Here is a 23229-nt window from a genome sequence, read left to right on the forward strand (position 1 = left end):
GAGAGAGAGAGAGAGAGAGAGAGAGAGAGAGAGAGAGAGAGAGAGAGAGAGAGAGAGAGAGAGAGAGAGAGAGAGAGAGAGAGAGAGCTTTTATCTAACCATAACCCTCTCTCATTCTCGCACACAAACGGCCAGCTAGCTTCACTATCTATGGGCGAAATGTCCGGGCGAAATGTCCGCAAAAATGGGCGAAATGTCCGGCCGAAATGTCCGCATTTTTGGGGCGAAGTGTCCGGGCGAAATGTCCGACTTTTTGGGCGAAGTGCGGAAAGGGCGAAATGACTCGTATTCAAACAGTGCACTCCGCGTGAGTGAAGACGGCCAAGTTCTTCCTCCGAGGAATGACATTACATGAGGAATTAAAGTTATTATTGCAAGGGTTCAAGTGAACGCAAACACGTTAACATTCAAGACGAGTGGGCGTTGCTAGGACCAACTCTGACAGTTGTCCTGTGTTGTTGACAACTGACCAGTCTGTCTACAGAGTGTTGTTTGTCGCTTCACTCAGAATCAAAATGTCGGCCGAGTCGTCTTTTTCGGACGCGGATTTCTCTTGTCCAGTGTGTTATGATATTTTCAAAGAGCCGCTTGTCCTGCCATGCAGCCACAGCGTCTGCAAGGCCTGTCTGCAGACGTGGTGGACGGAGAAATCAACGAAGGAATGTCCCGTTTGTAGAAAGAGATCTTCAATGGACGACCCACCCTTCAGCTTGGCTCTGAAGAACCTGTGCGAGGCCTTCGTAAAGCATAAAAGGAGGAGAGCTTTTGAAAGCCAGGGCGCTTCAACGACGGGGTCTGAGGATGATCTCTGCTGTCTGCATGGTGAGAAGTTCAAACTGTTCTGTGTGGAAGATCACCAGCCAGTGCGTGTTGTCTGTCTTCATTCAGAGAAACACACCAACCACAGGTTCAGACCCATCAATGAAGCTGCACTGGACCACAAAGAGGAAGTGCATGTATCACTGGAGCCCTTACAGGAGAGACTGGAGAAGTTTAATAAAGCCAAGATAAATTGTGAACAAACGGCAGAATACATTAAGGTTCAGGCCCAGTACACAGAGAGGCAGCTGAAGGCACAGTTTAAGAAGCTTCACCAGTTTCTGCAAGAGGAGGAGGAGGTCAAGATTGCGGCCCTGGGCGAGGAAGAGGAGCAGAAGAGTCAGACGATGAAGGATAAGATTGATCAGCTCAACAGAGAGATCGCAACCCTTTCACGTACCATAAGAGCCATTGAGGAGGGGCTGAGAGCTGAGCACATCTCATTTCTGGACACCTACAAGGCCACCGTGGAAAGTGTCAAGCATGCACCGCCAGAACCGCAGCTGGTCTCAGACTAGCCATGGTTCACATGACGCTTGTATACACAAGCGTCATGGTGCCAGTTGCCCCTGGGTTTTCGCGGATTTCTTTTTGTTTAGATTGCCAACTCTCACATGTACATAAACGTTCAGATTTCAAATATAAAGTGCTTACCACAGAGCCACGGATGTTACCTCGCGATGCGGACCACATTAAGTACCCGTATCTCCCGTATTGTTCAATAAAAAGCATTTTAAGCCCGTCGCCGGCCATTTCCTTTTTTCAGGTTTTTTTTTTTTTAATGTATCAGAGTGCAATACACCTCCCAACCATTAGGTGTCGCATGGTTGAAAGTATCGGAGAAAATTTGGAGAAAATGGCCGGCGATCGGATTAAACTACTTTTTATTGAACAATACGGGAGATAAGGGTGCTTAATGTGGTCCGCATCGCGAGGTAACATCCGTGGCTCTGTGGTAAGCACTTTATATTTGAAATCTGAACGTTTATGTACATGTGAGAGTTGGCAATCTAAACAAAAAGAAATCCGCGAAAACCCAGGGGCAACTGGCACCATGACTGTCATGGAATGACAGTCATGTTTCAGGGCTAGTCTCAGACGCACTGATGGATGTGGCCAAACACCTGGGCAACCTGGCTTTTGGAGTCTGGTACAAGATGGGGGATATCGTCAACTACACTCCTGTGATTCTGGACCCCAACACCGCCCATCCAGAACTCATCCTGTCTGATGACATGACCAGCGTGAGACATGGAGAGAGGCAGCAGGTTCCCGACAACCCAGAGAGGTTTGACATATGGCAATATGTCCTGGGTTCTGAGGGCTTTGATTCAGGTACTCAGTGCTGGGATATTGATGTTGAACATAATGAACAGTGGGAGGTGGGAGTACTGACAGATTCTTACCAGAGGAAGGGAGGTGCAGAGGGTCGATACTGGAGAGTGTCATGGAACAATAATGAATATGGAGCATGCTGCTCACCATTTTCTTACACCGTTCTCGCTGTGAAGTCAAACCCCCAAAGGATTAGAGTTGAGCTGGACTGGGACAGAGGAAAGCTGTCATTCTTTGATATGGATACTTATGATCACATACACACTTTCACAGACACGTTCAATGAGAAACTTTTCCCATACATTTCTACTACTCATACTCCCCCTGTGGAGATGCTACCAGGGAGGGTCACTGTAACTATGGCCGATTAAAAGCTTAGTGTCTTATGTTATGTAATGTTCAAAAAAATAAAATTTGATTTATATTGTTTGTCAGTTGTAATGGTTGTTTATTTTCTATGATCAGTATCATTTGTAAAGTTTATCTTCTATGATGATCAGTGTCATTTGCAGTGTTTTGGTTTAACTATTGGTTTGTGATTTTGTTGTGGAAATCTGAAGCAATTAATCATCACTGACTAAAATGTAAAATGCTGATCAGATTTGGTGGATTTGTTTGAAAATGCAATGTTTTCTTAATGGTCAAGGGATTTCTTTCCCTGTAATCTTCTGAGAACTGAGACAATAAATAAAACTTGAGTAGGTAAAGATACATTTTCTTGTTTGAGGTTGGTTTGTTGTTGTGATGATGGAAACCTCTCTTTAAAACAATTTGAATATGTGTGGAGCGTACTGTATGGTGGTTCTCAAAGTAGGGTCCTTGATGTGGTAGAATCTAACATTATATTATGGTGTCTCTGGCACAGAATCTTTTCATATGGGATATCGCTGCCTAATATAAATTTGGGGGTCCTTGACATGAAAATTGAGAACAGCACGGGTAGACTGTTGCTTCATCAATAGCTTCAGGACTCAGTCCACCTCTTAGACAGATGCTTTCTGTGGGATGGTCCAACACGAAACAACCCTTGGAGGCGCTATAGAATCAAGTATTTGTGATCTGGTGGGATAGTAATAGTAGTTAACCCCTTAAACCCTATATTTCTTAGTAAAACGGATCTTGCAGTAGTAGGCAGACCGCTTTTTTATGTCTACACCAAATCTATTTGCCCAAAATAGCCGATCTACAAGCTCACAACGCATTGCAAAGCCGCGAGCTTGTAGATCTGCCATTTTTGGCAAACGTTCCCCCCAGATTAGGCATACTGTGGTTAATGATAATATTACATATTACAATTTTTAGTATAGTTGCAGTAGTAATACCAATATTAGCGGTAAGTAATATGATTGTGGCGGGACACAGTGGGAGAGAGGCCAGGCTAATATTGTAATATTGATAGTAGTAGTTATAGCAGTAGTAATAGCTGCCACAGCCGCACCTCAGTATCTTCTGTTTCTGTTTCCCTCTCCTGTTTGTAGGTGTATTCCTCCTGCCGCTTACCGGGATCCTGCACACATACAGTACCCGCAATCAGCCAACACTTCTGTTCACCCACTCATAGTCAGATTGATGTTTCAGCTCCAGTGGTAGTGACATGCTTCAGACTGCCAGATTTTAGAGATTAGTTATTGTTTCCAGGCTTCTCAGGCTCATTCCAAGTGTGCCTGCCTGCTCGCTTTCCTGCTTACCTGCCAGGCAGTCAGCTTAACATTCCAGCCTACCCATGCCATTCACCATCACTCCTCAACTCCCAATAATCATCTGCAAATAAACCTTAAACCTCACCTTATCTCAACCCTCACCTCATCTCCCATGTCTGTGTTGTAGAGAAGTCTGTCCACTAGGTGTCACTTTTGTCAACATGTTTATGACCTGATCCTATAATAAGATTGAGTGATGCTGTAGTACAGTGGTTCTCAAACATTTTGGCTTCTGTACTCATTTTCCCTGATTTTTTAATCCAAGTACCCCCTTTACCTGACTACAATATTTTGCTTAGAAAATGTACACATCAAAAGTCTGGTTTTGATGTTTATAATAATACCTTTCTATCTGCTTTCTATTCAATAACAGTTTTGATAGTTAATTATTTAATTTAATTAGTAGGTAGGTAGGTTCCCACAAAGTTTGTCAATGTTTTATCATTTAACAATAACTCAGAATCTGATAAGTTAAAGGTTTCTGTCCCAACAAGGTTCAATTCTTGGTCCAGACTCCATAGCTTTTAAATCTATACATTTGGTAGGTTAACTTTTCAAAAGTAAGAATTGTTGTAGATGTGTTTAAGTCACTTCTCCACTTTAATTGCTTTAACACTTGTCACTGTAAATAAAATGTTTTGCATATTTGTTTTAAAAAGAAAAGAAAGAGAAAGAAACAGTTAAACCATGTCATGATCCAGTTATCTTTAATAGCCTAGACACTATGCCCTTTGGGAAACAGAAAATAATCAACAATATCTAGGACAGCACTCCCAATGATTATGGGAGTAGCTTCTGTCCTGGACATTTATGTAGATTGTGTTTTTTGTAAGATTCAACAGCCAGTCGTTGCTATTGTTGTATGGAGTAGAACACGTACTGAAAGACATTTGTCCCATATAAAATGCGATATGGATTCAAACGTCACAGCTGCATTTCAAATACGTTTTTTAACTTCAACTTGCGCGCTGCGGCACTTGTCACCAAGACATGCGAGAGCCAGTGTTGTGCCAAAAACAGGCCTGAAATAAAAATCTGTCTTCTCTGAATTTGAAACACCTGGATGCACCCTTGCCCTTGCCCTTGCAGGTGATCTAGTCAGGGTTGATCAGGCCCTGACTTGCTTCATCCAGGCAAGCTGGCACGCCCGCTCTACCAGTTGCCATAGTGCCCATCAGTGCATTTTTTTCTTTTTACCTTAGGCATGACTCTGCCACCTCCACTGCTTTCTCCACCCTGTACACACAGATGAATGGACCACTGAACCATGCTGTTATAGCCGCTGACCATAATTATACAGCAAATAGTAATGGTGTGACGATAATGAGAGCTTCAAGCTTTCTGTACCTCTTGTTGCCATGTATGCTTTCTATAACCTCCTGGGCTTACCAACATTCAGCATTCAAATTATAGACACATGAGTACAAATAAATGCGTGCACAGACAACAGTGAGGCAGAGTGGGTTTTAAACACTGTCAATTTGAATGAGGCCTTTTCTTGTTTAACAAAGTTTGTATAATCAAAAATCCCCAAAATGCAGAAGGCTATTAGGCATCATTTGAATTCAAGAAAAGTTGACACACTTAATGAAACACCATATAGTTCACAGTTCATAGCTGCCTGGCACACCACAATGCAGTCATTAACCATAACCATACTATAATAAGAACAAATAGAACTTTATTAATCACAGAGGGGAAAAGTGGTGTACAGTATGTATAAAGACTGCTACGCTGTGTAAAAATGTTGTAGAACAACATGTCATTTGGAAGCTTGTCCCATTTGTTATTATTATATTGCTGGTAAAGAGAAGATAATATAGCATGGGATAAGATAAGTTAAGATTAAATGAGATATGATATAATATTCGGCAACATGACATAATACAGTATTTTCTGTAAATTGCTACCAAGTAGAATATATTCATCATCTTCTCTCAAACGTTGTGCCAGGCTATTTAAAAGACACATTTAGCAATTTACATAATATTCTGTAACCGTTCCCAGAAAATAAACATTTGATCTGGATTTCTTATGCAAGCATACAGTAGTACATACAGTATACTTGCCTCTTGTGATGTGAAGGGCATTTCAGACGCCCACACCACAGCCTGATGTGTGGGAAGGCGTTATGTGAAGCCGAACACAGCGATGTGGGTTCATGGCTAACTTGCCACTATTCCTGATGATTCATCTCCCATTTTTATTTTTATATACAACTCAATGAAGACTGTGGTATGTATGCTACTGTGTTGGAATTAAGTCATGTTTGTATGACTAAGAGTCAGTCAATGGGCCCTTCTCATGGATGGTCAGATAGCAAAATGGCAGGAACACATACTGGGAGTTTTGAAAGAACTGGCATCAACAATAGGCTATTCACTGCTGCAATTTGTCATAAACCTGAATCTGATGATCCATAAATCCATAGTTTCACTGATATACAATCAAGTGGCAGCCTGCAGATTGTGTAACAAAGTAGGCTAAAGCCCATTGAGGTTACCAGATCAGATAGATCAGATCAGGTCAGAAATACACTAATCTGATTCTGTAGACACCAAAATAGCGTAGCACTGTCCTGCAGCCTTTCTTTAATTGTGTGTGTGTGTGTGTGTGTGTGTGTGTGTGTGTGTGTGTGTGTGTGTGTGTGTGTGTGTGTGTGTGTGTGTGTGTGTGTGTGTGTGTGTGTGTGTGTGTGTGTGTGTGTGTGTGTGTGTGTGTGAGACACGCACAGTATCATTCCTACCTATCAGGTTTTCAATATTACATTGCTCGTGAGAGATTGAATTGAGTACCAACTGACAAGCATGCCCGCGCACGCACGCAGGCACACAGGCTCTCACACACACACACACACACACACACACACACACACACACACACACACACACACACACACACACACACACACACACACACACACACACACACACACACACACACACACACACACACACACACACACACATCTCTTAGGTTATACTCGTCAATAGGGGGTGTTATTACTGATAACTAAGTCAGTTATGTATTATGTTTGAAGAAAAGGAGAAACCATGCCATGCCACAGACCTCTTCTGATCACATGCCAGATTTGGAGCAACCAAAGCCGTCTTCTTCTGCCAACAAAGCCACAGTATTATCACAAGTGTTTCTCAATGCCTTTTTTACTTTTTTATTTTTTTTAGCTTGAAATCTGGAACCGTGTAATCACCAACTAATCCGATACAGACAGAAGAATATATTGCACTGTCTGGATAAGAATCAACGTAACACTGTTAGGATCATATCTACAGGGGTTGGTAAAAGACCATTCCAACCCCAGCATCCTTATCGTGGGGAAGGCTTTCACAGACAATAGCAGATCGACAAGCTCGACGAGCTTATTGATCGGCTACTTTCTGCAAAACCCTTCCCCACAATAACAGAAAACATAAGATACTAGTCTAGAGCCCTGAGGGACTCCAGTCAGCCATATGGGGTTTAAGTGTTTAAGGTTAGCATGTGCCTGTGGTCGTTCATTATTCTCACTTAATGGTCAGTTTAGGCTAAATGTTTTCAAAAGAGCAGACCAACCACCATCACTGGCTCTGTTATGCAACATTCTAATTATATCATGGCTGGTTTTGCCCTTCCTTTTTTCTTTGTACAGTATCTATCTATCTATATTGTTAGATATCGTAATACTGTATGCATTTGTAGTCCAAATCCTCATAAATTATAGCATTATGTCAACCATTAACCATTTGAACCCCAGCATCCCTATTCTGGGGGGGAACGTAAGGCAAAAATAGCAGATCTACAAGGTCACAGCGAGTTGTTTTGCGATGCGTTGAGAGCCTGTAGATCGGCTGCTTTTGGTGATGAGATTTATGTAGATGAAAAGAAAGCGGTCCAAGTACCATTGCAACTCAGGTCTGTTTCAGTAAGACTAGAGGGTTTCAGTGGTTAGGATGTTGAAGTGGTTCTTATTGCCTATGTGAAATTCACTGAAATGTTGATTTTGAACAAGCTCTCTCAATACACAGAACACGTTGGGAAGTGTCATTCTTTCACAATAGAATGAAAGGATTCAGATCAGGGAATTACCCTGCTCGTCATCCAGAAAGAGGACCAGCCTCAGACTGAAGCTTATGCAAAGGGAGAGGAATTCCAAAAAGTAATGCTATAGGGAGGAGCCAAGATGTGCTGCTCTGCTTCAAATTCACCTGGGTGTGTTTGTGGATGCTGATTCTTTGAAAGTAATCAAACCTGATGGACGACAAAAAGAAATCTCTCTCTCTCTCTCTCTCTCTCTCTCTCTCACACACACACACACACACACACACACACACACACACACACACACACACACACACACACACACACACACACACACACACACACACACACACACACACACACACACACACACACACACACACACACACACAGCTGGTTTTGAAAAATGTTGTTTTTAATTAAGTCTTTATTTACTGAAAAAAACATGAGAGTGTGCAGGGAGACCTGCATTCCCCCCCCCCCCCCCCCCCCCCCCTCCCCTCCCTCTTTCTCAGCTCTCCTGTCACATCATCAATCAAATTATGTAACTGCTGCGCAGTGTGTTCTGAAGCAATGATGCTGGGTAAACATTAACACCTGTCAAAACAGCCCCAGCCATTAGGCCTGTTGTCTGCGGTTCTTTGACTGTCTTAGACAATTTCATGTTGACATTTATGCTGCTATATTTTTCAAACATAAATAAAACTTCACCAAAGCATTAGGGTCTACCACCCCACTTGTTCAAATCTATCAAGCATTTATTTGAATACAACTGGAGGCAAAGGTACATTTGGTTATGGTAATGGTAAACCTTCTGGTGCAATACAGACAAAGGAACAACTGGTGGACGTTTGATATGTTCTATGACAACCGTTTTTGTTTGCTTGTAAATTAAGAAACGTCATGAGCCAAATTTCAGCTTTGACACAATGTTCTCTTCTGCGTTAAAGGGCAGACAGGGAGAACATCATGAATTTGACTACCTTGACCAGACCACAGCACTGGTTTGTTTCAACAGTCCCTCACTGTTTTCACAGTCTGAGTCCTCAGCATGTTTGTCCAATGTGTGAGAGACAAATCAGACAATAGAGGAATTCTCTGATAGCAGTGCAAGGACAGAGACACAGCGTGGGAGATAGTTGAGGGTTGAAGGCACTATGTGCCCTTGACTGTGCACACCACACAATTTCGTTATGTTCCCTTTGCTGATTTACATCCTGGATTCAGCTTCCCTGTGTGTGTGTGTGTGTGTGTGTGTGTGTGTGTGTGTGTGTGTGTGTGTGTGTGTGTGTGTGTGTGTGTGTGTGTGTGTGTGTGTGTGTGTGTGTGTGTGTGTGTGCGTGCGTGCGTGCGTGCGTGCGTGCGACATTGTGACAACTAACAGTGAAGGGTTAAGGGTTCAAATAATTCACATTGGCTACACTACCCACACAAAAGTATTGAATGTATAGACTCATCATGACTCATTATGTCAATAGTATTAACACATTCGCAGATATTGATCAAGGTGTGAACTGTGAATTAGTATTTTTAATGTATACGCTCCATTGCTTTGTGTAATATTGTGCCATAAAAGTAAATCTTCACAGATCAATTAATACTATGGTATATATAGTAAGCATTTGAAGGACATGTTGATGCTGTCAGATGGGATTACATTGAACCCAGAATCTAGGACACTGCTTCATTCACAGCCTAACGCAGATACTATGCAGCTGTTGCCATAGCAACAACAACCACCGTTATATAAGTGGCCTATACATGGCAATGCCAAGGGGATGGTATGGACAACATAAACACATACACAAACACACACACACACACACACACACACGCACATACACACATACCACATGTGCACACAAATCATGCGATATATTTAGGCATGCACACTCAAAGATGATAGAATGAGATCATCTTCATTGCAGGTTGACAGCACCCCGGCCCAGACCCAGCTCACCCCGTCTCTCTGTCTCTCTGTGTGTCTCTCTCTTTCTCCCTATCCCTTCATTTATAATTCTCTCCATCCTCCTGCAGTCACACAGCAAAGGCAAATCAAATGCATTTTCCGTTGTATGACTGATGATGATTATAAGGGCTTCTCTTATGAGTCTGTTTTAAACTCTCTCTTGCGCGCGTGTGTGCGTACACACACACACACACACACACACACACACACACACACACACACACACACACACACACACACACACACACACACACACACACACACACACACACACACACACACACACACACACACACACACACACAGATCTGATCCACCATGTGACTGTCTGCAGTCCTGACCGTGCACTAGATGAGGTCAGAGTGTCAATCCTCGCTCAACAAACAAGCTGTCCCTGTCCTAGATTGTCACAGAGTAAGTGGGTTACAGTATCAAATATCTGACTGCAATTGACAATGAGCTCTGGCAAATAATAATAGTAATAATAAGATGCAGGAAAATAATAGTACTGTATATCTTCATGTTATGCCGGGTGAAAACCGTTCCTTTTGATTATTATAAAAAATATATATAGATGTTAAGTAAAAATAGCCGATCTACAAGCTCACAACGCGTCGCATTGTGATGCGTTGTGAGCTTGAATATCTGCTATTTTCACTACGTTTATTCAACACTCTTGCATGATGAAATTGGGCATTCATTTACAAAAAAACATAACGTTGAAATAGAGTGATACGAGGTTTCTGCCCGACAGCAACGATATATTTAAGTATATAGTTACTTACAAATATTTTTTTGTAACAATTCTAAATGTAATTCATTAGTTAATAGTTGATTAATAATTAGTGACCGTATAACTAGTCATTTCCCATCTTTTGTCGTAGTATATATCCCAGAGTAATGTTTGAGACAGTATGTTCTAATCTAGACCCTAAAGAGAGAGAGAGAGACGCTAATGGTTCTTCCACACACACACTGTGTCTATTGAAGAGCCATTCCCTGAGCAGACCAGCGGTCCTGCATCTCACACTGCATGGTGACTCATGCTGTGTGTGCCGTGGTGCACGTACGTGCATGCTGCAGGCTGACTGGGGTTTCTTTCTGCCTCGGACTGGTTGGGAGCTGGGAAGGACTGGCTGAGAGAGACCATAGACTGGGATGATGATGATGACACAAGACAGAGTGCACACTCACATCTAGCAACTCATCACACACCAGTCAGTCGTCCTCCTGCTGCTGCTGCTGCTGCAGCACAAGTCTGTGTCGTCCATGAGACGCGTGTCTGAGCTGGAGTAGGATAAACAAGGCTTTGGATATTTATAGTCTAATCTCCCTGTCTTGGTTTCTGCAAAGCAGCAGTACAACTCAACTAAACAATGCACAGTCTGCACACTGCACACTACAGTATATGTATGTATGTATGTATGTATACATACATATATATATAAATAGACACACAGAGAAAGAGATCTACATACTGTTCTGTAAATGTGTATAAAAGGGACATAGCCAGACAGACGGGTACAATGGGTATTGCATAACCCGAGGGACATCGGGCATTGCACACCCCGAGGGACATGGTTTCCAATGGGCATCGGCCTAGTATAGCTATATAATTTAGAAAATGCTAAAACAGTAACTGTATCTTATAACAAAGACAAGCATACAGAACGATTATATGATTATTAAAATCCAATTTGATACATTTGCAGCCTTTATCGCGTTTCACCCCATATATACATATATATATATATATATTCTGAACTCCAGTTAATTTAAGTTGAGAGTTAACTTGAAACCTTATACAGATAGATTTTCATGCTATCAATGAATATCGAGGATTTTACAGTGCTTGGCTTGATTTAGCTTGTTTTTCCTCTCAGCAGATGGTGAGCGGTGGCTGTCTACTGTGTCTAGCCATATTAGGTTGCAGTCCTGTCATCATCTTCTAAGCTATCTGCAGAGAAATTAATCAACGTTTCATCACGAGCCGGCTGGAACTTTGCCTGCACCAGTGGTGCTCAACCTGTTTTGCCAAATCATTGGCAAAACACTTTTAATTTTAATGATAAAAAAGATAAAATTGTATTCTTTCTTTAAAACCTTGATAAGTGAGTTTTCATTGTGATACTGCTAAGTAGGAATTTGAAGTATACTATGTTAGTTCCATTGATTCAAGCCAGAACACATAACATGCTCCGACAATGCACGCAGCACACCCATCTGACCACTTAATAGTCAAACTCTTTTGAGATTTTCAAGTGGACTCACTCACTCACATACACACACTTTGATTTTTTTCAGCAGCCATGAGCTTGTGGGTTGTCAGTGTCACTGTGTACAGCAGTTACAATTCTTTTCTCTTGGAGTCCTGGTAATGTTTTCATTGTAAAGGGGAAAAAAAGGACAATTTATCTCAAACCATGTGTTTATTTATCCTCCAACAAACTGTGGACAACACAGATAGCAACAAGAGGTATTTGAACATGTCAAATAACAAAATTAATATCATTATCGTAACATTAATAACATGGAATGTAGTATTCTCCATTCACGTTCTTTATTTAAAATGTTTAGTTTATTTTAGGAAACATCTCAAATAAATAAATATCTCTAAAGCATGTCTCTGATACCTATATGAATATAGTCTCTTTAAAATGGGAAGGAACAGGGAGGGTGAAATGAACAGACAGAGAATAAAGATGGAGGGCCGATATAAATGTACCTTTCCTCCCAATTAACTGTCTATTATGTTTAACAAATACAACTCCAGTTCTCTTCAACATTCCTGTTACACTGATAGTCTGCCGTGTGTGTGTGTGTGTGTGTGTGTGTGTGTGTGTGTGTGTGTGTGTGTGTGTGTGTGTGAGAGCTTTCTTTGGAATAGGACACAGGGAAACCATGCTCAGTCTTGAACCTTTCCATGGTTTATTTGGCGGTTTTGTTGTCGTTGATGAACAGGGTTAGAATGTTTCAAACGGCGGAGAGGGACAGTGTGAAAATTACAGTCAGTTAAAACACGACGATCACGGGCTGCTCGTCTTTCACCCCCTTAGATAGAAACAATGGAACACAAAGATACCACGAGAAGCACTGATGACAGAAACCAGGAGACCTTGAAGAAAAGGTTTCTCTCCGTTTCCTACACAAACCAAGTTCTGATGTTTTCTTCCAGGGGATATGAAGAGAGAACAAGAGTGTATAAAACACATATATAACTGTGCAAGTGCAGGTTTGTCAGTGTGCATTGTGTGTGTGTGTGTGTGTGTGTGTGTGTGTGTGTGTGTGTGTGTGTGTGTGTGTGTGTGTGTGTGTGTGTGTACGTGCGCACACACACATGCTAGTCTTGTTCCGAGTCTAGTCTGTGCTCTGGTCCTCCATCTGGGAAATGATGGTGATCAAGTTCTGGAGGCCAAAGATGTATCCGCTGTCCTGGCCCTCGTGGACCACACTGTCCTCCCCGTAGTGACGGCAGGTAGTGTGGGCAAAGTCGATCATCCTGACGTCCACTAAGGGCCAGGAGGAGGACGTGTTACCACTGCCGCTGGGCGCGGAGGAGCAGTGTGGAAAAGCGAGTGCACCTTCATCTTCAACCCCTGCACCTTCTTCCTCTCCCCCCTGTTCCTCTACTTCCTCCTCCTCCTCCTCTTCGGAGAGGCCATCCTCCGCATGCGGGCGTGCACGTGTCCGTCGGGGCTCGCCATCGTAGATGATGAGCAGTGAGCTGGAGTAGAAGCGGTAGGACTCGCAGGCCTCCAGGGCAGCCTGCATCTCCCTCAGCCGGCACAGCACCGGGGAGATGAGCTCGCGGCGCATGCGCTGCCCATTGTGGAAGAACTGGAACAGGGCTTCCTTGAAGCCCGTCAGGGTCAGCTTGCGGCCGTGGTACTTGTTCATGAACATCAGCTGGCCCGAGCTGGACTGATACACCTGGGGGAGGGATGAACAGTAAACAGTAAAATAAATGTTTGTAATCAGGCATATCAGATGAGAACACATGATGTTAACAAGCTCCTACAAGTGGCTTTAATTCGAAATCACCCCTGAATTTCTTCCAGCTGGAGCCCCTGCACGTTAGCCCGCATATTGCACTTTTCCACATGAGCCACACAGTATGGCATGGCAAGCATTTGATCTGACCCACATTGAACAACATGGGATGTTTTTCCATCGATCAATGGTCAACAGTATTGCATTGCCATTATTAGTACCAAAAGTATCTATGCCAGAGGGGCAGCTAAAGAAGGTCAGTATATTGTGACCTGGTGCGGATGCAGGTCAGTTGGTAGTGGAGAGTGCAAAAAAGGGTGCCATGCCGTCCTGTGCCAAACCATCTGGATGATGTGGAGAAATGGCAGTAGTAACCTGCCCCAGAACACACATTGGTGTTCAAAACATCTCCATGGGAGACAGTTGGCTTGGAGCCTACCTGCATGCCACAGAGACGGACTCCGATGGAAGCGGACGTGCTCTGCTGACATTTGCGGATCTGCATGGCTTTCTTCTCTTCGGAGGCATCGTCTCCGTGCTGCCGCGTGCCCATCTTAAGGTCCAACACGCATGGCAACTTGTGACGCCATGTGAGATTCTCTAGGAGGATGAATTCTGGGAAAACGGAGTCAAGGAGGTTTTGAAGGGAGGAAGCATTGAAGTCCTTCCTTGTGGGTTTAATGAATGGAGAATCACCGTTCTTCAACTTACATTTCTGCGTCATAGTGTTATAAGCTGAGTCAGCAATACAGAACGAAGGTTTCTCCTCAAAACAATATACTTGACTCATATTGGTTGGCGATTGACTGTATTCTCTACGCTATGAATATGCCATAGATATATAAAGTACAGATGAGTCATAAGTGCCCGGGCCCTATTTCCATGTCGACAGCCCCCTACTTTCCTGGAGGATGCGTCACAGAGGCCCTCATGAATCGATTACCTTGTCTTTCATGTTTGGACACGGCGCGCTATTAATGGAAATATCCGCTCCATACATTATTTCTATAGTTAACAGCTATCTTCATAAATGCAACACCAGTATGAGAGTGCTTTAGAAATCAGACACCGCAAGGCAAAGAAATAGATACCCAGGTGCTATATTGAATAACGCAGACCTTTCAGCTCACAGTCAACCACGGCTGTGTTCAGTGCTCTGGTCAGTTAAAGGATACTGTACTGGTTGCGATGCTTGGCGTTGTCCTTCATCCTCTGCAGTTGCTGCTGGTGACACTTGAGGCTCCAGGGGTTGTGCTTGAGCTGTGGCACAGCGTTGCTGTGGCTCTGCTCCAGCGTGTAATAGAGCAAATCCGCCTGCTGCAACCACTCTATCTCCATGTCCTGCTGGAGCTTGTGACTGCTGGGAATCGGAGAGAAACTTGTCAGTACCACACATAGCAGAATTCTATGGCCATCTATGTTCCAACTGGCATCCAAAATCTGATGTTTGACATATCCAGACTAGAATCAGATTGCATTCATCAAGTATTTAGACAAAAAAAAAACAATACCATATTGGAAAAACAGAGCCAATAGTTAGCCACCAATTCTTACTGTGTGTGTGTGTGTTTGTGTCATTGGTCAGAGTACATCATTTGGGCAGATCATTTCAACGCCATGTGTGTATGGGTGTGCAGTGTGCACTGTCCATGGACATGCGTGGATTACTTCTTGTATAACAATGTGGACATAACCTTGGCCTGACTGACATGGCAGGATGTCATTGTATGTTAGTGTCATCACTCTGTTAGTGTCTATGTTCTCGTCAATGACTTGTGTCATTACGTCAAACAAACCCCAGATTGGTGCAGTGCGGGAAACTAAGAATGAACTGGAATAAAAGTGTCATTGCCATGTAGTATCCCAGATTTAACGCAACAAGCAACACCTGTCTGTTTTTTCCAACATCATTTTGAGCATGAATGTAACTCCAATATGTGGGCATATACTGATGACATCAGGGTACTCCATATATGGGCATAAAGGGACATGGGCTGACAGATACAGAGATTTCCATGTATGGGCATAAAGTGACACATGTAGACAGACAGAAACAGACATCTCCATATATGGGCACAGAAGCGACAGACGGGTACAGTACATTGGGTACTCTGACAAAAGCCCCCGACACTATGACTCAGAGACATAGGCTTTTCAATCTAAAATTACACAGTGCAGATTTGACAAATAACTTGTCAAAACATATCATGTAGTACTAAGGCCAAAACAGGCCATGTATTTAATAATTTTTACAATTGTGGAAATGGCAGATCTACAAGCACGCGGCAAGTTGTGAGCCTGTATATCTGCTATTTCCGCAAATTTTCAACAGATTAATTTATACAGATGAGTGGAAACGATTATGAGGATTATCTCAAATAATTGCAATCATCTCAAATAATTGCAATCAGGCAATTACGTAATAATCAAGACAGGCCTAATCCCTGAAAGAGTGGCGCATGGACGCTCGTAATGTTCTCACCTCTTGTCCTTGTCTTTGCGGGAGTGGCGGCTTCGGACGTCTTTACTGCAGTTATCATCCATGAGCATGGGAGAAGCAGTCTTTTTGCCCCGCTTGAGCATTTTGCTCTTGGGCTCGCAGTCATCCGAGAGGTCGTTGTTCTCCAGGTCCCCGGCCAGGTCGCTGCGGAGGGGGTATGCGATGAGGCACAGGGTCCCCTCCTCGTCCTCCTCGAAGCTCACCGACACCACGCCTGAGAGAGAGAGAGACGGAGAGATGAAGACGCATTCAAAGGAAGTCTAAAATCTGCATAATTGAAGGGGATGATTTAATTTAACTCTCACAGAGCGTATTCCCAACATCAGAGGACAATACAAGCCTTAAGATCAAAGTGTCTCTTACCCCCTTTTTATTTTCACTCTGCAGCACAGTTACTTACAGAACAGCTTGTGCCTGCAGCCACGTCTGTTAGACACCTGACAGAAAACCAACAAGACCTGGAAAACACTAGCACAGAGACACTGACCTCTGAAAGAGAGGATGTGTGCATATCGACTAGTGTACAGTCTCTTTATGCGACAGCCCCCTCCACCCACCCACATATTAAATTATCTTCAGAAGCAAGCAGAAAAATACACGACACAAATGACTCGAGGCTACAAAATAATTACCATAATGTCATTTATTAAATCTAATTGCGAGCATGACATATCACATAGTGCATGATGTAGATACAAGTGTATAGAATCCCACAGTCCAACAACAAGCAACACTTAAAAACAATTGGAGTGGACAGATCTGATAAAGATAAAGATAAAGAATGTCTGCAGCCATAGCTTTGGCTGCAGACATTAAAGTACACCAAATAACAAATTGCATTCCATTGCAGAAGCACTCTATAAAGTAACTGCGGATACCCAGTCATACCTCATGTTATACTACTGTATGGATACAGAACAAAGACAAAGAGCCAAGTAAAGACAAAGAGCAGAGAAGGAGGATCGAGAAAATACATTGCAGATCATACGCAACTGTGTAAACAACGCTGACATAGGAAACAAAGGGTTGGTGAGGCTGCAATGAAATCTGTTCTTGGCAGAGAGAGAGAGAGAGAGAAAGAAAGAAAGACAGACAGGCAGAGAGAGAGGAGGCAAAACTAAATAAAATAAAACCACATCTTGCGACCATGCAAGCATTTCTGAATGATTCTGGAAGCCTTGTAAAAGAACAGTTTTGGCAAACACTGCGAATGACCATATTCACCTTTCCCTTTTCCACTGGAGACAAAAGTGAAAATAATACCTCTTAGATAACACTTAAAGGTAATGTGCCTGTGGTTAAAGGGGATGAACGGTGGCAGGCGAGCTTGAGGACATAGGCTAATTGGCAGTAATATGCTGTGAACACAAGGGCAGGGTCTTTAGGACAGTACATTCCGCCTCGGCAGGCATTTGCATGTACCTTGAATGTCACTCACTGCATGGAGGATTTAACTCCTGTTTAATGAGGAACAATGAAAAACATACTGAACTGCATAGTGTACATGAGGATGTTTCAGGTAAAACACTTTTCCACCACGTAAAGCATTTATGATGATATTGAGTCCATGACCAAACAAAGGCTGTGTGTCTTTGACTGGTCTGACATGTTACACCAGTCTACCAGCATTTCTTGAAAAAACAAAACAAAAATAATTGTCTGTGGGTGTCTGTGTGTCTCTGTGTGTGTGTGTGTGTGTGTGTGTGTGTGTGTGTGTGTGTGTGTGTGTGTGTGTGTGTGTGTGTGTGTGTGTGTGTGTGTGTGTGTGTGTGTGTGTGTGTGTGGGGGGGGGGGGGTAAATATACCCAGAGGTATTTGAAGGCTAGTAGCCAGCCAGTCCTTTTCTTGTGACCTCACAGCCTCTTCCATCTACGGATCTCTTTTCCCCTGGTCATCGGATCCGAGCAGGATAGGATTCTCGCCTCATCTCATTTTCACCATGCTGCTGGTGGAGCGCTGAACAGGGTTGTGATCTGTGCACTGGACAGGGAAACACTAGCACCCTCCTGTCTGCTTACCTGACCTGACGTCTCATCCCGTGCCCGGCTCACCCCGCAGGCTGGTGTGGTTCACCAACGGGCCAAAGGGGACAACTTAGTGCTATTTCACTTGCTGCCCCCCTGTGGCCAGGGCCACTATTGCACATGATGAAGACACCTGAACAGAAGAATTGCCCCTGCAGCTAACTCAGTGCCTTTTAAGGTTGAACTTTCAACATGGTGTATGTAACACACGCATACAGATACCTCGGTTCTTCTAGAGAGCAGTGGTTCTCAAAGTGGATTCCAGGGACTCTCTGGGTTCCTTTAGGGGGGGTCTATGGACCCTTACAAGTCTGTAACTCTGACAGTATACAAATGGAAACAAATGGACCCGTCCTTGAAGTTTATAAGTTTGAGAACCATTGCTCTAGTCTAGAGAGCATTGGATGGTGAAACAAACAACACAGCCTCATCATCATCAGCGTCACCACCACAGTCTTTGCCTTGCCCCTGGACACTTACCTCTGTATTGGGGGGTGAACTTCCTCATGGCCGCGGGCAGGCTCTTGTAGAACTGGTGCTCCCGGGGGATGAGGGGCTTGCAGATGGTCTGCTCGCCGAAGCGCAGCACGCAGGAGTGTCCGCCCACCTGGTGGACGAAGGGCTCAAGCATCACGCCTTTCTCCACGTAGCGCTGCTGCTGCATCTTCTGCTGCTCTGCCTCCTCCATGGCCTCCTGGGCCTCCATGGCCTCCTGGGCCTGCGCCTCCACGGCCGGACTCATCCTCCTCTGGCTCTTCTGACCGCGCTGCCGCGAGCATTAGCCTCCTTCCTTATGCACGCACACACTCACGCTCACACACCGCCGTAGTCGCGCACGCACTCGCACTCGCTCACGCACGCATGCAGATAGAATAGAACTAGGGGGGTCCTTGTTGTTGTGGATCTCACGATCTCAGCAGGATGTCGTCCGTGTAACCTAACGTCGATGGCCGATCGGTTACCAGACCCTCGCTTCCTTCCGTGTGTACGGCGTGTTCTTTTAACGTCGTGGATCCGTTGTTTGTCGATGCAGGGAGGATTTCTGCCCGGCCGAAAGACAACATAAAAACGTAAGAGAGACAAAGAGAAAGGAGAGTTACACAGAAAGAAAGGAACTAAAAGCTATGTGTATGTCCTTGTCCGTTGGGTTTTAAATTCTACCAGGGCTGCTGCTGCAGTGTCTCCGTTGAAGGCTAACAACCGTCTGACAGGCTGACAGCTCTGCCTCTGCACTGCCTCACCAATGGTAGAGCCTGACACTGGGCCCGCCTCTAAATCAGCCCCACCAATGGTAGAGCTTCCACCAGCCTGACACTGGGCCCGCATCTAAATTTCTCACCAATGGTAGGCCTGATACTGGGCCCGTCTGTCCTGCTGCTCCTGATTGGTGGATTGGGGCTGATTATCATCCCCGATCCAGCAATCAGGAGAAGCAGGAGTGTGTTGTTGGGTGGTAACCCTTCGAGGGCTTTGGAGAGAGAGAGAGAGAGAGAGAGAAAGAGAGAGAGCAAACAAAGACAGAGGGGGGCTGGGGTTGGGGGCAGTGGTGGGAGAAACAAAAAAGCAGCATAAAAACAGCGAGCGCGAGAGGGAGGGAGAGCAAAGCTGAGCTCAGCTGTTTTTGAACTCAACGGTTTTCCTCTCTCAGTGTGGTGGTAGGGTTTTAAACAGCCTGACTTAACATCCAAAGAGAGAGAGAGAGAGAGAGAGAGAGAAAGAGAGAAAGAGAGAGAGAGAGAGAGAGAGAGAGAGAGAGAGAGAGAGAGAGAGAGAGAGAGAGAGAGAGAGATACAGAGAGAGGGAGAGAATATACAAGGTAAACAAGGTTTGTTAAATTAATGCAGGTGGAGTGATCACGTGAAGAGCAAACATGGCAACAACAGACAGTTGATTTCAACCCTCAGTGCTTGTCACAATGTATTTGTGCTCAAACTGAGAAGCCTGGGGCCCTGGGCTGAATGACAAAATACAGCTTTGACAGAACGTGATTTATGGTGTGAAATAAGGGTGTACCAGAGGGCTTCTGTACCATGCTTGCACGTTTCCCTTGCAGATTTTACTTACTGCATCTCTACTGCATCATGATATACATTTGGATTTTTAGCAGTAGTGAATTTCCATTGATTTGATACCAAAGAATTAAAAAAAAAGCTGTCGCCAGGCAGTCCTGACAACACAGGCCGCCACACAGGAATACTTCTATGGACAATCTGCTGCTACTGTCCTCAAACTGCCACCTATGTTTGCATTGCATGCCTGATAAATGATGTCTCACCTGCCCGTGATGCTATACAGTTTGTACTAGGCACAAAGGTCTACAGTGTATGACCTATATTTGCGACGATTCTATTGCTGCACTTCATGTTAAACTGCCTCATTCCATTGCAATTTGTTTTCACTATTTCTTCTAACCATGAGCGCTGACTAGCCGACAACAACTCGGGAGGGACTCCTGGATCGCTGCCCTCCACCCCCTCCTGTCTAGTATCAGGTACTTGAGCTCTGCAGTGTTGTCACACCACAGTGTGTCTATGTAGGTGGTTCGCCTCTTTCCCCTTCTAGCTGTGCCTTGGCTTGGCTCCCAAAATGTCACGTTGCTTGCTACCTCCTTGCTACCAGTTCCACGTGCCTGACACAGTGCCCAGCCAGCCTCATCCGTCTCTCTCTGACCTTGTCTGTGACCCACGGGTCCACGTTTATGATGGGGTCCACCAATGTGACATCTAGTACCATTCATAGCATTCTTGTGTAGACGCCATCGGCTTTTTACTACTGTACTTAGTGTACTATGTGACCATCCATGTAGGCTCTGTACAGCAGTACTAACTCCAATGTTTCCACAAAAAGCCGCCTCTTGAGGTCATCTCCCAGGCATTCCAGTCAAGTGCCTCCAGGCAGTCCAGGCACCAAGATATTTGAAGTCTTTGACTACCTCGAGCACCGTCCCTCTGGCAGTGGCAATGGTTTCGTCCTCCGTGTTGAATGCCATTACTTTTGTTTTCTTGGCATTGAGCTTGAGGCCGATCTTCCTGCACTCCATTTCTACTGCCAGAAGTAGCTCTCTTCCTTTCTCTGCTGTGCCTGTGCATTGTCGAGGTCGGGGATTGTGATTGGATGTACTCACTTAGTGCTAAATGCTAATAATTTTGTACTTTTACTTAAGTAGGATTTTGTATTTTACACTGTGTTATTGATACTTTTACTTAAGTCCAAACTCTGAGTGCTTCTTCCACCAATGGTTGTTTTTTTCAACTCTTGTAGAAGAAACCATATTTGAAGTAAAGAGTTTTGGAGAGGAAGAGTGTGTGTGTGTGTGTGTGTGTGTGTGTGTGTGTGTGTGTGTGTGTGTGTGTGTGTGCGTGCGTGCGTGCGTGCGTGCGTGCGTGCGTGCGTGCGTGCGTGCGTGCGTGCGTGCGTGGTAGACACAGCCAGAGTAGAAACTATAATCTCCACTTCCATCCACTCCCTCCCTCCCCCTTCTTCACACAGATTATCATGGCAGAAAAAATAACATCTGATTAAGCCCTGTCACTCACCGCTGCCTCCATTCATGTGGGCCAGCTGAAAACTGAACTGGACATAGACTATTCTATGGTCTGTTTAGCAGCGGGCTTGTATGCACATGCTTGTATTTTTTGGCTTTGTCAGGCAGACCACTATGTTATCTCACATTTTGCATTATGTGTCTATTGTGCAAAAGGTGTGTGTACAAAGAGTGTGTGAGTGTGACCAGTCAAAGAGCACTAATCTCTCTAATCCAGTCTCTTGGAACACAGCAGAAAGAAAATAGGCCATGGTAAAGAAGTTAAAACTCTGGAAATAAAACTCTGGACCACATGTCCAAACTCAAACATGCACACCTAATGCTCATTGATAATGCTCATTTCATTCAGCCAGCTGGGGTAGGTTCTGGTAAGTGCAAGGGAGGGGGGGGTATGCATTTATGCACAACTGGTGCACTCATACCAAATACACTAGACATGGTTTTGTTAGGCTATTTAAACAATAATAATGGTTTTCAACACCACTACCACCACTGGTTGTTATGTCGGTCAGATAACCTATCCATACTCTTAAATGCCGCTGTAAGTACTGACCTCACAGGTCAGTAATTTATTATGCATTACTCGTTACTTTCCTCAAAAGTTATATTATTAGCCTACTTTACTTATTACCTTCTTATTACTTGCCTGTCAACAGTCAGTACTTACAGGGGCGACAGTGGCTCAGGGGTAGAGTGGCCGGAAGAGCGCGAACTGCGATCCCGGGCTCCCCCAGTGTTAGTGTCGAAGTGTCCTTGAGCAAGACGCTGAGCACCTAATTGCTCCCGTTGAGCAGGTTGGTGCCTTGCGTGGTTTCCTCTGCCACCGGTGTATGAATGTGTGTGTGAATGGGTGAATGTAATGCACAATCTATGTAAAGCGTAAAGTGTAATTTAGTCTATACAATGTACATTGTAAATGTCTTGCATTCAAAATCAGCTGTATTTGCAATGGTCTGGAAGCATTTCTTCTCTTTAATATGAAAGTAATTGTATAATGAAAGTATCTTTGTGGTGGTCATCTTCCACTCCTCACATCACAAAACTACTCAATTGCATGATTATTGAATGTTCCGCACGGCACTCGGATGACACAGTGGTAAAGGTACCTGTTCACCACCGTGGAGTCTGGGGTTTCGAATTTATTGCGGTGTATCTGGCTTCGTCAAGCGTCTATATGAACACAATTGGCCCGTGTTCGAGGAGGAGGGAGGGAAGCCGGGTGGAGAGGGTGATAATTGTCTCTGCACGTACGGGCTGAGGCGGGAAGTGTTGGGCGGGAGGAAGCTCTACGTCCTCCCGGTGGGGACTCC

The 23229-nt window shown here is 44.2% G+C and overlaps 3 protein-coding genes across 3 annotated transcripts in view; 2 read left to right on the forward strand and 1 right to left on the reverse strand.

Moving 5' to 3' along the window:
- Nucleotides 1–23229, forward strand: part of dennd6a (DENN/MADD domain containing 6A) — a 252356-nt gene that overhangs the window by 43248 nt on the left and 185879 nt on the right. The gene's annotated exons all lie outside the window — the stretch shown is intronic.
- Nucleotides 298–2783, forward strand: LOC311048562 (E3 ubiquitin-protein ligase TRIM39-like). Its single transcript, XM_084061825.1, has 2 exons — nucleotides 298–1336; nucleotides 1895–2783. Exons 1-2 carry the CDS (start codon nucleotides 516–518, stop codon nucleotides 2523–2525), a joined length of 1452 nt encoding a protein of 483 aa, XP_083917951.1. The 5' UTR covers nucleotides 298–515; the 3' UTR covers nucleotides 2526–2783.
- LOC311048371 (inositol hexakisphosphate kinase 2-like) lies at nucleotides 12272–19582 on the reverse strand. The gene is made up of 5 exons (XM_084061625.1): nucleotides 18856–19582; nucleotides 16334–16565; nucleotides 15027–15211; nucleotides 14291–14466; nucleotides 12272–13791 (listed from the first exon to the last, which is right to left on the reverse strand). Exons 1-5 carry the CDS (start codon nucleotides 19115–19117, stop codon nucleotides 13219–13221), a joined length of 1428 nt encoding a protein of 475 aa, XP_083917751.1. The 5' UTR covers nucleotides 19118–19582; the 3' UTR covers nucleotides 12272–13218.

This window comes from Gymnoscopelus microlampas (assembly GCF_963454915.1).
Source record: "Gymnoscopelus microlampas genome assembly, chromosome: 7".
Classification (NCBI taxonomy): Eukaryota; Metazoa; Chordata; class Actinopteri; order Myctophiformes; family Myctophidae; genus Gymnoscopelus; species Gymnoscopelus microlampas.